The sequence below is a fragment of the Gorilla gorilla genome, chromosome 12, assembly GCF_029281585.2.
Source record: "Gorilla gorilla gorilla isolate KB3781 chromosome 12, NHGRI_mGorGor1-v2.1_pri, whole genome shotgun sequence".
NCBI classification, from domain to species: domain Eukaryota; kingdom Metazoa; phylum Chordata; class Mammalia; order Primates; family Hominidae; genus Gorilla; species Gorilla gorilla.
In genome coordinates this window covers 72,330,818-72,347,473 of record NC_073236.2, presented here as the reverse complement: position 1 = coordinate 72,347,473, position 16,656 = coordinate 72,330,818, and the positions used below count along the sequence as shown (strand labels likewise).

Below are 16,656 nucleotides of genomic sequence, written 5' to 3'. Positions count from 1 at the left end.
AATTCACAAGCTCCCACTCTCAGTTTACGCTGACCTGACTACTACCCGAACAACCCCCACCAGTCTGGAGGATTTTGAGCCTAGACACTCCTCCAGAGCAGGCTCCTGTCCCGGCTGCGGAAGTGCGCGCTCCCTCGGCACCTTAACAGTTCCGCCCCTCTCCCGGACCCAGCCAATCAGCGGCCGCCTCTTGCGCGCGCCCCACCGACCAAAATGGCGGCTGCCGTTGGTGCGGGGTGCGGTTTGTAGTGCTGTTGCCCTACTCATCCCTTTGCAAAATGTGAAAGAAGAAGCGGCTGGTGGAGGCGGGCCATAGGCAATGAGTCGGCGAAGGAAACATGATGACAGCCCTAGCCCGAAGAAAACGCCGCACAAAACAGTGGCGGCGGAGGAATGCGGCTCGGTGGTCGAGCCAGGGAGGAGGCGGCTGAGATCGGCCCGCGGTTCGTGGCCCTGCGGGGCTAGAGAGGGGCCTCCCGGGCCAGTGCGGCAGCGAGAGCAGCCTCCGACCGCCGCCTTGTGCAGTAAAAGTAACCCCGAGGGTGAGACGTCGGCAGCGCGGCCTGCCTTGGCTTCGGCGCCGCATCCCCACAGCCCAGCTTGCAACAGGGAAATCTGGGGTGGGGGTGGAGTCTGGAGCGTGTATTCTGTCTCTGGGATTCACCCCTCGAGAGTCCAAAAATAATCCTATACCACTCCCCGATGGGCTTTTGTCCCCGAACTTCAGCACTACCCCGTTAGGTTTGACCATCCATTTGCCTCCGCCACAGGAATAGGTAATGTGGTTTACCTGTTTGCGGGAGGGCGGCTGCTTTCCAGGCTGCTCCTCCAGTCAGCAGCAGTGGTGGAGTGAGAAGAAACAGCTGATAGGCCCGCTAACCTCAGTTTTTGCCCGGAGAAGTTATTTCTCTTTAAACCCTTTTTTTCCCCGTGACCTGCTTTAGAGAAGAGTTCATAGGAAAAGTTAAAGTTTGTCTCAAAGCCTGGTAGATGTCTCACCTCATTGTGAATAAACCGGAAGTTCCTGTGTGTAACATCCCTCCAAATAAGATACTAAGGATCTCTTTCGTCTCGATTAGTTTTAGGTGTTACTTTTTAAAAGACTTCTAGTAAATCTTAGTTGGAACTGAAACTCATACAAAAGCCTTTATTCTGGAGCATGTTCTTGAAATAGTGCTTTTTTTTTTTTTTTTTTTTTTTTTACCTTAGGTGTCTTTTTTCTTTTGGGAAAGAATCTCGCTCTGTCGCCCAGGCTGGAGTGCAGTAGCACAATCTCGGCTCACTGCAACCTCCGCCTCCCGGGTTCAAGCGATTCTCCTGCCTCAGCCTCCCAAGTAGCTGGGACTACAGGCGTGTGCCACCTCGCCCGGCTAATTTTTTGTATTTTTGGTAGAGACGGGGGTTTCACCGTGTAAGCCAGGATGGTCTCGATTTCCTGACCTCGTGATCCACCCGCCTCGGCCTCCCAAAGTGCTGGGATTACAGCCACCGCGCCCGGCCACCTTACATGTCTTTAATAATACTCCTATAAAGCAATTCGGGAATGAACAAAAATCTTTATAAAAATTTGAAAGTGATTCTAGACAAAAATTCCCAAGCATTGGATCACTAATGGTTTTTGAAGAATGGCAATTAATGTAGATTAGATAGAGTTGGTGAAAGGGGGCTAAACATATTTAGGTTTCTTTTGGGTTACTTTGGATTTTTGAATGTACCTATAAATTACAGATGGTTCCCCAAAGCCTCCAAGACTCAATGGTAATAAATAGAATGACTGAGGTTATACAGTATTGTATTATGCATTCATAAAGCTTCTGGATTATCTAGAAGTGTTTGCTATTTACAATGTGAAGTTTGCGAAGTGCCGCGTGGATTTTTATGTGAAACAAGCATTTCTGTTACGGTTCAGGTAATTATCTCTGGGAAAAAAAATTATCTTGGACTATAAAAGTTAGTCTCAGGTATTTGACCTTGGGGTCTTACGAAGTAAGGTAATGCTCTAAAATGCAACAATTGTTATTTTACTCATATTTTATATAGAAAGGTATGAAACACCAAAGAGAGCGCTGAAAATGGACTCACTGTCATCTTCCTTCAGTTCTCCTAATGATCCAGATGGACAGAATGATATCTTTTGGGATCAGAATTCTCCATTGACAAAGCAGTTAGGTAATTAATTATTAACATTTTTTATGTGAGTAAATATTTGATAAATGATTCAGATTTAACTAGAATTCTAGTCAGATAATAGCATCGGGAACCTCTGAGAATGTTATATGATTTTATCTGTATAAGTATGTGATGTAAACACATAATCCTCTAAGCTGCACTAAATAAAATTACTTTCTAAGAAGTGACAGCTGTTTTTTAAAATTGAGGGTTTTTTGTTTAAAATTTATAGAAATGTCTTTGTTTCTTTAGGTAAAGGAAGAAAAAAACAGATTTACACCACAGATAGTGATGAGATTTCACATATTGTTAATCGTATTGCTCCTCAGGTAAATATCACTAGTTTTACAGTTTGTTTTAACACAGTGAAGAATGTGCCACTAAGTTTTTGTAGTTTCTTTAAATGAAAAGTATTGTCTATTATAATTCTTTTTTCCAAAAATAAGGCAGCAAAGATTACTGTTTTGCCTTTTCTACTTTTGAAATACATATTTTGAAAAAAGGAATATAATATAAAATACAAGGTATTTTCTTAAGTATATATCTTGTTTTAATTTTTTAGAGTAATTTTTGACTAGGGCATTGTGTTTATCTGTAATGTTGTGCTTAACAACATACGACATCATTTTTCAAGTTGCTAAAATAATAGAATAAGGCAGTGAAAAAAGTTTATACTTTTATGATTGTTTTGTGATTGGTACTTCCTGTCTGTAACATTTCCCCATTGAAACTATTAATACTCATTGACTTATAAGATAATCAAGAAACACTTACAAAAGTGGAGAGCACTGAATTCAAATTTAGTCCTCATTCAACCTCCTATGCTGTGTGACCCAATGCAAGTTATTTAAACTCTCACCACTTCAGTTCATTCAGCCATGAACTAGAATTATTGTGTTGCTCTTGCTGTCTTCATTGGATCATTATGAGGATTAAACTAGATAAAAATTCTTTGTAAACTATAGAGTGCTATAATTGTAAGGTTACGTTAAGGTTGTTACTGTAATAGAACCATCTCCAAAGGTTTTTTTTTTTTTCTTGGACAGGCATGGTGACTCATTCCTGTAATCTCAGCATTTTGGGAGGAAGGCTGAGGCAGGAAGATTGCTTGAGGCCAGGAGTTTAAGACCCCGTCTCTTAAAAAAAAAATTTTTTTTGAGTGTTTCCTTTCTTTTTTTCATTTCTGTTCTTGTATTGTTTGAGTGAAATAGAAATATGTTCAAGTCAATCATTTGACACAAAGCAATCCAGTAACTCTAATATTATAATTACTAAGAAGCAAAGGCTCAATACATGAAACTGTTCTGAACTTCTTTACTTTTTGTTCTCTTTTTCTTATTTAACATTTAAATCCAGAGAACATTTTTGGTTAGTGTCTTCTCTGGAGGAAGTATGCCATTTTTCCTTAACCTGCGCTTGAATAGTTACTATATGTTGACCATAAACAATAGATGGCACTGGCCCAAAACATGGTTTGAAGAATTACTGTCACCCAGGTGGAAGAGACAGAAAATGAAGTTTTTCTTAGCAGCTATAAAATATCCAAAATTACACCTAGCACAGTCAAAACAACTCTGTTGCTACTAGCTCTACATTCCATTTTTAGCATGTCATAGAAATTCATTTTACTTACAGTTCATTAGTTAAATAGCATTTATGCCATAATAGTACTTACTCTGTAAGTTAACAATAGATCTTCATTAATTGTGGGTTTCACATGAAAGAAGCATAATAAAATGTGTTTGGGCGGGCCAGTCTAAATAGTGATAAAAAGATAGTTGTGAATAAATTATTGGACTCTTTACCTAAGTGGGCTGGAAATAATAGCTCATATAAAGAAATGACAACAGTACGCAAGTGGTAACTTGTATAAAAGAAAAAAATATAGTGAAATTAGTAGCTTTAAAATGTTACCCTCTTAAACTGAGTACTTTTAAAGCATATAAATCTTTAGCAGTTTCAAGGTCTGTTTGAAAGCTTGTCATGTTCTCAGAATGACAAATACTTATATTGTTTATTTTTAGGTGAGTCATTCTCAAACCATTTAGTTTTAACATTTTCAGAGATAGCTTTTTTTTAAATATGCGCTTTTATTTTGGTTGGACAGTCAGTTCACTTTTTGCAGGGATACTTTTATACAATGTTGTTTATTTGAAGATGGTATATATCTTCATTTATGCAGCTTTGCACGGTATACTTTTTATAATGAAATGAAGTAATGCATTTAGATACCTTATACAGCACCTGGATTATGGTTGAAAATCAATAAAGTATGTAATTATTCATGAAGAAATATGTAATATAACATGTATAAATAGTATACAAACATACATAGGACCCATGTATATGTAAAGTTGGGTACATAAAGTCATAATTTAGTTCTCTGAAAATTGAATGAATTTAAAATTACTTTTGTAAATGGCAGAGTTCATAATTAAGACTATGATTGTCTTTAAATTCAAGATTGTTGAAATAAAAGGGAAAATATATTGAGTCTGAAAGTGAAATTACTGATTTTCTTGAGTATTTGCAAAGCTAAAGGCAACTAGGTTCAAGTTGACATTAAGAAAACTTTTTTGATTCATTGAGGATTTGAAGTACCAAGTTGTAGGGATCTTTTCACCTAAATCTTCTAGTAAATAAATGTATACTGACACTAGTATGCCCAATATTGTGCTGGATGCTGAGTTATTCTAAGAAGAGTCCTTGCCTTTGAGTAGCCTATAATCTAGTAGTAAAATTATTTTTTAACTTGTGTGATATTTATGTTCATTCTAGGTACTATAAAATAGAGTGAAAATGGTTACTTGATTTGATTTGTTGGTTTGGTTTGCAATTAATGCCTAAAGCTCATTCTGTAATTTTTTTGTGTGATCAAGTGACTGAAAGGTACAGCAAAAGTATCCAGGTCTAAAATGCCTTTTTTCTGTATATTATCTGGGCTAAACTTTTCTGCTTTCTCTATTTTTTTATTCTTATTCCTGTCTCATTCTTAGCATCAGTTCTAACCTTGCTCTTATCTCTTAATTCATTCCTGATCTTAATTCTGAGTGTTCTTAATTTAGGTCAACATGGATTGTCCAACTTTAGATAAAGATTATAATAAGGATAAAGAAAATTTGGAGAAACAGATGATACAGAAAGAATTCCATATGTATCTCCTCTCAATTCTGATGATTTCTGCCACACAGTTTCTGACACTAATGTTTTTATAAGTATCTTAGGACAATTAAAATGTCAATTTTCTTTTGATAAAAACATGCTTCTGTTATTAAATGTACATTTGATAAATTTAATTCTTAAAAATATTTTTTTTTTTTTTTTTTTGAGACGGAGTCTCGCTTTGTCACCCAGGCTGGAGTGCAGTGGCGCAATCTTGGCTCACTGCAAGCTCCGCCTCCCAGGTTCATGCCATTCTCCTGCCTCAGCCTCCCGAGTAGCTGGGACTATAGGCGCCCGCCACCACGCCCAGCTAATTTTTTGTATTTTTAGTAGAGACGGGGTTTCACTGTGTTAGCCAGGATGGTCTCGATCTCTTGACCTCGTGATCCGCCCGCCTCGGCCTCCCAAAGTGCTGGGATTACAGGCGTGAGCCACCGCGCCCGGCCAAAAATATTTTTTTAAAATAAGCAATTTGTAATTCTGAATGTTTTCATTCTCTGAAACATAAGTGGATCAATTATTGTAGCTTATTATTGCTATCTCCCAACTTCTTATTGTTTTTGAGTTTGGTAAGTGTTACCTCACCAGAATTTAGGAAATTAATTCAAAATCGTTAGTTTTTATTTTCTTTTTTCTTTCTTTTGTTTTTTTGGAAGGGGGGGATGCCACACTGGTACTTTATACCTCTTTTTTTCCCTATCTGCCAAAGGATGAAAAACCAACAACAAATTCTATGCTGGACATGTGGATTGGTGAAACTGCTATTCCATGTACTCCCAGTGTAGCAAAAGGAAAATCAAGAGCAAAAATCAGCTGCACAAAGTAAGTTAAGACTTTTCAGCTTTTCTGAAATTCAGTGAAGCAAATATTTTTTGATAATACTCCATTTTGGTTTTGTGAATATATCAAAATTTTTGTTAATAAAATTTCCACAGTTTTGATCTGTCAAATTTTGGAGTTAAAATAATTATAACTGTTAAAATCTTAGAGCTTTAACATCAAAATATGTTAAATAACAGTTGGATATAATGTTTCAGAACATTTTTAGTTATTTTTTAATCTTGTTTAATAGGTTAAAAACACAAAGTCAAGAAGAAGAACTTATGAAACTGGCTAAACAATTTGATAAAAATATGGAAGAGCTAGATGTGATTCAAGAGCAAAACAAGAGGAATTATGATTTTACCCAGACGATTTCAGAAACAGAGATTTTAAGTAATTATAAAGATAATATACAGATGTGGTCATTACATAATATAGTTCCCGAAATAGATAATGCTACAAAAAAGTCAATCAAAGGAAACACCAAGATATCTGTGGCAAATAATCAAAATAGCAGTCAGAAGCCATTTGACCAAATTGCTGAAGCAGCCTTTAATGCTATTTTTGATGGTTCTACTCAGAAATGTAGCGGACAGTTAAGCCAAGAACTGCCAGAGGCTTTTTGGAGCACCAGTAATACTACCTTTGTAAAGACAAATGCTTTGAAAGAGGAGAAAATCATTACTAATGAAACTCTGGTCATTGAAAAACTGTCAAATAAAACTCCACGATCACTTTCTTCTCAAGTAGATACACCCATAATGACAAAATCATGTGTGACTTCCTGTACTAAGGAGCCAGAAACTTCTAATAAGTACATTGATGGATTTACTACAAGTGATTTTGAGGATGATTGGGAAAACTTATTAGGTAATGAACCTTTTGCTATGCAAAATATCGACATGCCTGAACTCTTTCCTTCTAAAACAGCCCAAGTTACTGATCAAAAGGAAATTTGTACCTTTAATATTAAAACTGTTAAAAATACGTCAAGAGCAAATACAAGTCCAGATGCCAGGTTAGGAGATTCAAAAGTATTACAAGATCTTTCTTCAAAGACATATGACAGAGAATTAATAGATGCAGAATATAGATTTTCACCAAATTCAAATAAATCAAACAAATTATCCACTGGAAATAAAATGAAATTTGAGAACTCTTCCAATAAAATTGTTATTCAAGACGAAATTCAAGATGGTATAGTTACATCTAATCTGACAAAAATAAAGGAAGATATTCTTACTAAATCTACTGTATATGCTTCTGAAAGGAAGTTAGCTTTGAACACAAGATATTCTAATGAACAGAAAAATAAGTGCATTTTAAATCAGTCTATTAAAGCCCCTGTTAATACTGATCTTTTTGGCTCTGCAAATCTAGGCAGTGAAACCAGTGTTAGTAACCCAAATCAGACTAGTGCATCAAAAGTAGGTTCTTTCTTTGATGATTGGAATGATCCCTCATTTGCCAATGAAATTATTAAAGCATGTCATCAATTAGATAATACCTGGGAAGCAGGTGATGTAGATGATGATTTGTTGTACCAAGCATGTGATGATATTGAAAGACTAACTCAGCAACAAGACATTAGAAAGGACAGTAAGACATCAGAAAGTATATGTGAGATCAATAATAATTCCGAACATGGAGCCAAAAACATGTTTGCTATATCTAAACAAGGAAGTAATTTGGTACAATCAAAGCATTTGAATCCAGGCAGCATTTCAGTGCAGACATCTTTGACAAATAGCTCACAAATAGATAAGCCAATGAAGATGGAGAAAGGGGAAATGTATGGAAATTCTCCAAGATTTTTAGGTGCCACAAATTTGACTATGTATTCTAAGATCTCAAACTGTCAGATAAATAATCTGCCTGTGTCTTATACTAACACTGATGTTCCAATACAAGTGAATAGTTCCAAATTGGTTCTTTCAGGAAGTTCAAGTTTGAATGTAACTTCAGATCATATGAATACAGAAATTACTACTTATAAGAAGAAATTGAGTACTAAGCAGCTATGCCATAAGACTATAACAGATGAAGCTCAGAGCAACCTTAACACAACAGTTGGATTTTCAAAGTTTACATTTACAAGGATGAAAGATTCTCAGATTCTTTCTCAGTTTAATCAAAATTGTATAACTGGAAGTATGTCTGATACCAAAATTACACAGGGTGTGGAGAAAAAGAAAAGTGTCAACCCATTACTGGAGGAAGCTGTTGGACAGCAATCTTTGGTGAAACTTTCTGAATCTTTCAAACAATCTTCAAAAGGTATGTATGAAATATGAAATAGTTTTCTTTGAAAAGCATCTTAAAAAGTAGTAAAATAATTATTTGTTGTTTTTGAGTGTGAGTAATGTATAAGGTAAAACTATTCTATGACTAGTTAATTTTAAGAATTAACTAGAATTCTTAAAATGATACTTGGAAATAATTATACTGCATTATACAGAGTAGTTGGTTTATTTTTCAAAATATTACATTGAATTCTTTCCCAGCACTTAATACAATGACTGGCATATAGTAGGTACTCAGTAAATATTTTTTGAATAACTTATTCTTTCTTGGAAAATCATACCTTTAGATATATGTATTATAGTGTTCATTAAGATTGTATTTACTAAATTGTTTTAAAACTTAAGTAATCTTCTGGGAAGCAGATGATGAAGCAGTGAGGTAAATAATATTTAGAAATTTAGAGCATTCTAATTAAACGTCTTTACTAGTGTGATATTTGATATAAACGTGCTAGCGGTGATGGTTAAAATTATGATTTACTTATTTGATAACAGCTATCATTTCTGATTCTTCCAATTTCTCTTTTCCCCAAGTCTCCATTCTATCAATAAGTTTCATTCTTTCTATCTCAAAAACCGTATCCCCAAACTGTCCATTTTTCTTTCTACAACAAGTTAACATTTCTTGATGAGACTACTGCAGTTCTTTTATCTATCTCCTTTCAATTCTTATCTCCAAATAGTGGAATAGCCTTTTAAAATTGGATGGGCAAAAATGGCGTTTCTATGCTTAAAACAGCCTTCAATGGCTGCCCGTCATATTTCAAATAAAATCCAAACTGTATACTGTGACCAACAAAGCTGTGGATTATCTCTCTTTAACCTGCGTCTCCTCTTTTTTCCTTACCTACTAAGCGTCAGCTATACCAGCTATCTTTTAGTTTTTCAAACAGTGTATGTTTTTCTTCCTTGTCCAGGAACTTAGACCGTGCTCTTCCCTTTGACTAAAACTACTTCTTTTCAACATGTGACCCCTTCCCCACTCTTTTGTTGGTGCTTTCTTACATCTCAATATAAGTACTACTTTCTCACAGAGGCCTTCCTTGGAGAGTCTATAAATAGATCTCCTTGTTTATTTTTTATTTCCTAATTGCTTTCATCACAAGTTGCAATTAAATATTTAGTGACTCTTCTCTGTCTTGTTGGCATTACTGTTACAACTTTCCTAAGTGACTTTTTTTTTAAATTTACAACAGTAATATGCTAGTTATTTAAAAAGAAAAGTAAAACAGTATAGAATAATTTAAAGGAAAAAGTTAAGTCTTCTGTTTCTCCTTTCTGATAACCATCCCTTACGGAAAACCACTATTAATAGTTGGTATGATGTAGCATTTTCTATGAATATAAAAAGATATGTGTGTGTGTATGTACATATATATGTGTATGCATATATATATACCTATAGATCTATTTAAATATTAATAAATCTGTATACCCACTATTTGGCAACTTGCTTTTGCCTTAATATATTATAGCTGTCTTTTCCTATTAGTACATATAAATTTATTTTAGTCCTATTAATGGCTATGTGATATATATGGTGGATGTATCATAATTTAACTGTTTCTCTGTGATGGAAGTTTGGGTTGGTTGCAGTCTTTTGCAATTACAAACAATACTCCAGTAAATATCCTTCTGCATAAATTTCTGCATGCTTGTATAATTGTATCTGTTAATTCCTAAAAAATTGCTACAAGAGGAAGTTTTAAAATTTGATGGATACCACCAAATTTCTATCCGAAGCAGTTATACCAATTTATCTTATCAACACTGACAGTAAATAATTCTCTACACCCAGGGTGTCCAATCTTTTGGCTTCCCTGGGCCACGTTGGAAGAATTATCTTGGATCACACGTAAGATACACTGACACTAACAATAGCTGATGAACTAAAAAAAAAAAAAAAAAAAAAAATCACAAAAAAATCTCATAATGTTGTAAAAAAGTTTATGAATTTGTGTTGGGCTGCATTCAAAGCCATCCTGGGCTGCGGGTAGCTTGCGGGCTGCGGGTTGGACAAGCTTGCTTTACATGATAGCCCAAACTAGATATTTTGAAATATTAAAAATTGTTCTCAATCTATAATAATTTTAAGTATTTAAATTTGTATTAAAGTGAGCATATTGTAACTAAATCAAGCATGTTCCTAGCATGACTTTATTTACAGATAGAGTTGACCCTTGAACAATGTGGGGGTTAGAGGCACTGATCTGATTTGCAGTCGAAAGTCTGTGTATAACTTTTGATCCCCTAAAAACTTAACTGCTAATAGCCTGCTGTTGACCAGAAACCTTTCTGATAACATAATTAATTAATACATATTTTGTATGCTCTTATATGTATTATATACTGTATTCTTACAATAAGCTGGAAAAGTGTTATTAAGAAAATAAGGAAGAGAAAATAATATTTACTATTCATTAAGTGAAAGTGGATCATCATAAAGGTCTTCATCCTCATAATCTTCATGTCTAGTAGGCCGAGAAGGAAGAAGAGTAGGAGTTGGTCTTGCTGTCTCAGGGGTGTCAGATGCAGAAAACAACCTACAAATGAGTGGACTTGCCAGTTCAAGCCCATGTTGTTCAAGGGTCAACTATAGTTATAATTCTATAAAAGACTAAACCTCCTGGAGTATTTGAGTTTTCCCAAAACTCCTATCTACCAATCTATCTGCATTTTTTATGGATAATCTGCGTTTTAGCTTACCTTATCAATATTTTCTTTAAGCTTATTGATAGTACTGAATCTCTTAATTACTATTAACTTTGTTGATGTTTTCTATTGTTTCTACTTCCTTTTACTTTGGTATGTAGCAAGCTGCTCTCCAGGGAATTATCTCTGAAACAAAACTCACTTAACTCCCACATTTATTTCAGGCAGGAGTTGGCAAACTATGATCTGTCCAAATCCAGCCTGCAGCTTGTTTATGTATAGCCAGCACACTAAAAATGATTTTTACATTTTAAATGGTTGGAAAAAAATTAAAAGGAGAATAATACTTCATGACATTTGAAAATTATATGAAATCCAGATTTCATTGTCCATAAACAGGTTTTATTTGAATACAGCTCATCAGTTATTTATACATTATCCATAACTATTTTTGCTACAGTGGTACAGGTGAGCAGTTGCAACAAGATACTCAAAGGTTAACATTCTTGCTTTCTGACTCTTTACAGGAAAAAAAAAATTACTGACCCTTGCACTGTAAGATCAAGATTAAGAAGAGCAGCTTTTGCTTAGTACTTTACAATATTTTAAGACTTCATTGTGTATTTTTATTATAGATTGCGTTAAAGGAAAGACTGATGGGAAAAATGGATGAGTCCCTAAATCAAATTTTCATGGTGTGACCTGATTATCATTTGAAATTATTTTCTATAATATTGCCAAGCAAATTGTAAGACCAACTTTAGGAAGTTATGTTTTCTGCTGCTGTAGATTATTAACCTGTTTTCTTTCCACACAGTCAAATTCAGTGTAAAGTCTTTGTATGTGTAGTCTGAGTTTGTTGTGTTTCTCAGCTTTGAGACTAAAGTATTAGATAATTAGTCAAGCTAATTAGAAAGTATCTTCTGGTGTCTCTCTTTAGGAAAAAATATCTACAGTCTGTTAGGTAAATAGCTTAGGAAATAAAAGCCATCAAAATCATCTGGGAAACTTATTTAAAATATGTATTTCTTAGCCTGAATACCCCCTCCCATTTCTGATTATACCAAGAAAGGAAAGGGAGGCAGATTATATATTTTGGAAAATGCCTCTGTTAGTTAACAAGAGAAATGTCTCATAAATTGTGAATCTTTTTCTACATGTCAGAATAAATGATATACTTAAATATGTATTAGGGTGATAGTCTTAAACTTAAAATATCATTTAAATGAGAAAGTGATTTCTAATACAAAGCTTCAACTTACTAAGTTAATTGAGATTATTTTAAAGTTTCTCCAAAATGCATCCTCCAAATAAAAATATAATTTCTGACAGTGAATCACAGGTAACCAGTTTGACATGACAGATTTCATTTTATCACTCTAAAATATATTTCCTCAGTGGATGAAATGAAAACTTTATAGCTCTATAGGGAAAGTAGATGTGAATATTAATATAACATCTTATGTAAATATACACTGTTTGAGATTGATAGCTAATTTAATTCCTTATATTTTGACTATTTTCCAATTAAAGTTTACATAACATTTTAAATCCCAATGTATCCTTTTTAAAGATATAGTTATTCGTGGGTCATATAAATTAGATGTCATTGTCCACAAGAATTATTTGGTGGGTAGTCAGTTTTCTATCAAATTGAATTTTATCACACTGTGAAAAGAATGTATCAAATAGAGACAGATCCATCAGTGCTTGATTTTCTTTTGAACTGGAGCATTATATCTGTATTATGTACTTAGAATTTTATATTCAGTAGTTTAGTTTGATTTAATAGCCAACTAATATGGCAAATCTGGGTGATTAAAAAAAGCAAAAATTAAAGCACATATTGAATGACTTTATAGGCTATAAAAGTAAAACTCATCTTTTGTTGAATTTTTAGAGGAAGAAGAGAAAAATAGAAAGTGTTCTCCTGAAGAAATTCAGAGAAAAAGACAAGAAGCACTGGTTCGGAGAATGGCTAAAGCACGAGCCTCATCTGTAAATGCAGCTCCCACTTCATTTCTTTAATGAAATATTAGTTGGAAGACTTCACAAAGACTGCTGATAACTATCTGTGATAGGAAATTTTTTTTTCTTGATTTCTCTGTGAGAAATGTAATGCTGACTTTTATAAAGCCTGGACTTCTACTTTATTTAATAAATCAATGTTTGCAATGGTAAATGAAACATTTCCTTGGACATGTATTTGAAAGTCATTATATACAACTTTTGGAAATTCAGGAAAGTTAGCAATTATGTACGGATATTATACAGAGGAAAGTAGTTATATTTTTAAATGCTATTATTGCAGAGGATCATCAAAAAAGAGGTAATCTACGTTATTTCCTATTCTAATGTCTTTTCCTAATACAAAACTTCAACTTTCTAAGTTAGAGACTGTTTTTGTAGTTTTACTTTCATTAACTGTTGCTTAAGGTTTTTATACACTTCCAGATTTTAATTAATACTTTCATATTTCTAGGAACATGGTTGATATGAAATAAAGGACTTTATTTGTAAGGAAATTATGTTCAGTTCTTAGAAGTGGGTTTGAATTTTAATAATTCTAAAATATGACATTTTGGAAACTTTCCACCATATTTAGGAAAACTTTGATTTTAGAAGTCTAACATAGAGGAAAAGAAGTAGTGGATTGTCTACAAAAGTAATGTGGCATCATTAACATTTAGAACTGGCAGAAACTTCATATGTCATCTGGTCCAGCTTCCTTATTGTATCGGTGAGAAAAAGTAATACTGTTTTCAAAGTCATAGACAAGTTAATGCTGTGCTACGATTAGAATGATTTATTTGGACACCTAAACAATTATACTGTTTGTTTCAAAGTATCAGTACATAAAATAACTTGAGGGAGTATTATTTTCTAGTATAAAACAAAAGATGTAATTAAAAGCACAATAAGGACTGTTTGATAATAATGCTCATTGTTCCTTATTTTGCTTTAAAGAATTAGTCTTTCCAGGATATAAAAATGAGAATCTTTTTTCTTTTCAGTTTTTCTGTAACTGTAATTTTCCCCTCAATTAATTTACTTAGTTGACTCATCTTTTCTTCTCTATTACTGTTTTGTTTTTTTCTTTTTTTGCCGTTTTGCCTATTTGTAATTTGCTAAACCAGTAATAGAAGTCCAACTAGAGGGCGTAAGGCAGGGAGGATGCTTTATTCCTCTTAAATGGTTTTAAGAGATCTAGAGAAAGTTAGAGATATGAAACACCTGTCATGGTGTGGCATTTATCACTATCAAGTGTCTCAAAGCTGTGATAATATGGTAGTTACTGCCCTATAGCTATACAGATACTCCTCAACTTACCCGTGTAGTTACATCCCAATAAACCCATCATGAGTTGAAAATACCTTAAGTTAAGTTAAAAATGCATTTACTACACTTAATCTACCCAACAACATAGCTTAGCTTAGCCTACCTTAAACATGCTCAAATCATTTATATTAGCCTAGAGTTGGGCAAATCATCTAGCAGTACGGCACACTGTAGAGTATCAGTTGAGCTGATGCCCAGCATCGTGAGAATGTTGTACCACATATCTCTAGCCTGCGAAAGAATCAAACTTTAAAGTATGGTTTCTATTGAACGCATATCACTTTTGCATCACGTTAGAGTTGAAAAATTATAAGTCAACCATTTTAAGTTGGAGACTGTACATCAAAAATGGTATTTTCATATCTACAGTGGAGTACTGGAGTTTAGCTAACCTGTATTATTTTTCCAGGAATATATAATAACCTAGATAAATGCAAGTAGTTTCTATGTACGAAAATAAAGAGCTGAGAATCTTTTACTAAAAGTGGCTTCACTGTGTTCTGACTATGCTTTGGATATCTCTGTCCTTGCTTAAGCTCCTCCTTGCTTACTGCTTGCTTTTTTAAGAGTACTTTTAGCCTATTCTGTTCATTCATTTAGACTCAGCCTAATAAGTCTGTTTGAACCTCGTACCTAGCCATCTTCACTGGAATTGATTGCTTCTCTCTGATCATAATGGTACTAATTATTGTGTCTTTCATTGAGCAATACTATAATGCCTTTATGTGTTGTTTAGTTGTATAAATCTTATTTTATAATTTGTCATTTTGTGTCTCTGGTAATTCTGCCAAATTCTTATACAGCTCATAGTATTATTTACATAATAGTTTTCTCTAAGTGACTCCCTTTTTAAAAAAAAAAAAAAAAACTTTTATAGCACTTCTGGGTGGTGGCAGGTGTAATGGCCCTGTACATCTGAACCTCACATGACTGGTTTTTAGGGTCACTGCTCCTGTTCATAGCACTCTCCTTTCCTATCCTGACTCTTCCTTTAGCCCTTGTTGGAAACATTAGGGGGTGAATGGCCCATAAATGAGCATGCAGAGGGCTGTCTATATAGTTTGCCTGGCTTTTCTCTTTCCTAGTCTGTAGGGAATCTGGGGAAGGGACAACTGGTAGCCTGGCAATTTCCCCCTAAAGTTCCACTGCTGTTTCTGCATCTCAGACTGATGCTAATAATGCCATTATTTCCAAAAAGAGCCTGTTGAAAGCGGAGCTTATCTCTCATTCATCTTTTTCTGTTATAGACAGATGACTCGGACCCCAGGAACATTTGGGTTGCTTACTGCAGGCAGTTAGTGGTATGCAGACATGTATCCTACCATGGGAAACACTGCCTTATATACTACCCTATTACCACCAGCTTTTAAGTTACCAAGAACAGAGTCACCTTACTCATTTCTGTCCACCTGATACTGATAGCCAGTGGTTACTCATTAAATGTTGAATGAATTTAGACAGAATCTGGTGGCAGAAATCCTGCCCTCCCCCACTTGAGACAATTTGACTCTGATTCTCTCAGTTTTAGGGTTGGGAAATGTTTCTAGGAACAATTTAAGCCTAGCACTAGCGTTAAGTGATTATTTAGAATCTGACCATGGATTTCAGTTCTTGCCAGGTGTGATCATAATCACTTGTGGGATCCTAAAACAAAAACTAAACTTGTCCTCCTGCCTTCTCTTAGACCTCATAAATGAGTAGATGTAGGATTTTATTTCAGATGTGTCTTTTGAAAGCCCATTGGCTGTAGCAGGCACTATTGAAAATAAATGTAATTGCTAGACTTATATAACATTGCTAAATGGCTTCAACTAAATTTACTTCTCAAAACAACCATATAAAATAATACTTTTACACCCATTTTACAAATAGGGAAAGTAATCAGATTGACTTTCTCAAAATCCCACATTTAGAAGTTGGAGCTAGAGTTTAAACCCAAATAATCTTAATTCCAAATATTGTGACCTTAACCACTGAGTATACTATCATCTGGAAACAATTCATAAGAACTAGTTATCTATGGAAATTATCAGGAAAGAATTAAAGCATTTTGGGCATTTGTGCCAAAAATACCATCACTATTCTGTAGGTCTCTTATAGCCCAGGAGAATACTTTTTCCAATCCCAATTTCTGTTACAGATGATTGCCGTACTTTATGTGTGTGGGTGGATAGGTTTTGATTGTATTAGCCCACATAGAGGTTGCCTA

General features: G+C 34.4%; 1 protein-coding gene and 1 long non-coding RNA gene across 3 annotated transcripts in view; one reads left to right on the top strand and one right to left on the bottom strand.

Moving 5' to 3' along the window:
- LOC101151867 (uncharacterized) overlaps nt 1-1,004 on the bottom strand; it is a 222,021-nt gene extending 221,017 nt beyond the window's left edge. For both annotated transcript variants that reach the window (XR_008677258.2, XR_008677259.2), the window contains exon 1: nt 791-1,004. This is a non-coding gene — a long non-coding RNA (uncharacterized lncRNA). The remainder of the gene's footprint in view (nt 1-790) is intronic.
- On the top strand, nt 174-14,931 carry ETAA1 (ETAA1 activator of ATR kinase). Its single transcript, XM_004029336.4, has 6 exons — nt 174-542; nt 2,041-2,169; nt 2,422-2,498; nt 6,041-6,153; nt 6,404-8,430; nt 13,009-14,931. The coding sequence occupies exons 1-6, from the start codon at nt 320-322 to the stop codon at nt 13,134-13,136; spliced, it is 2,697 nt and encodes an 898-aa protein (XP_004029385.2). The 5' UTR covers nt 174-319; the 3' UTR covers nt 13,137-14,931.
- The last annotated feature ends 1,725 nt before the right edge of the window (nt 14,932-16,656 follow it).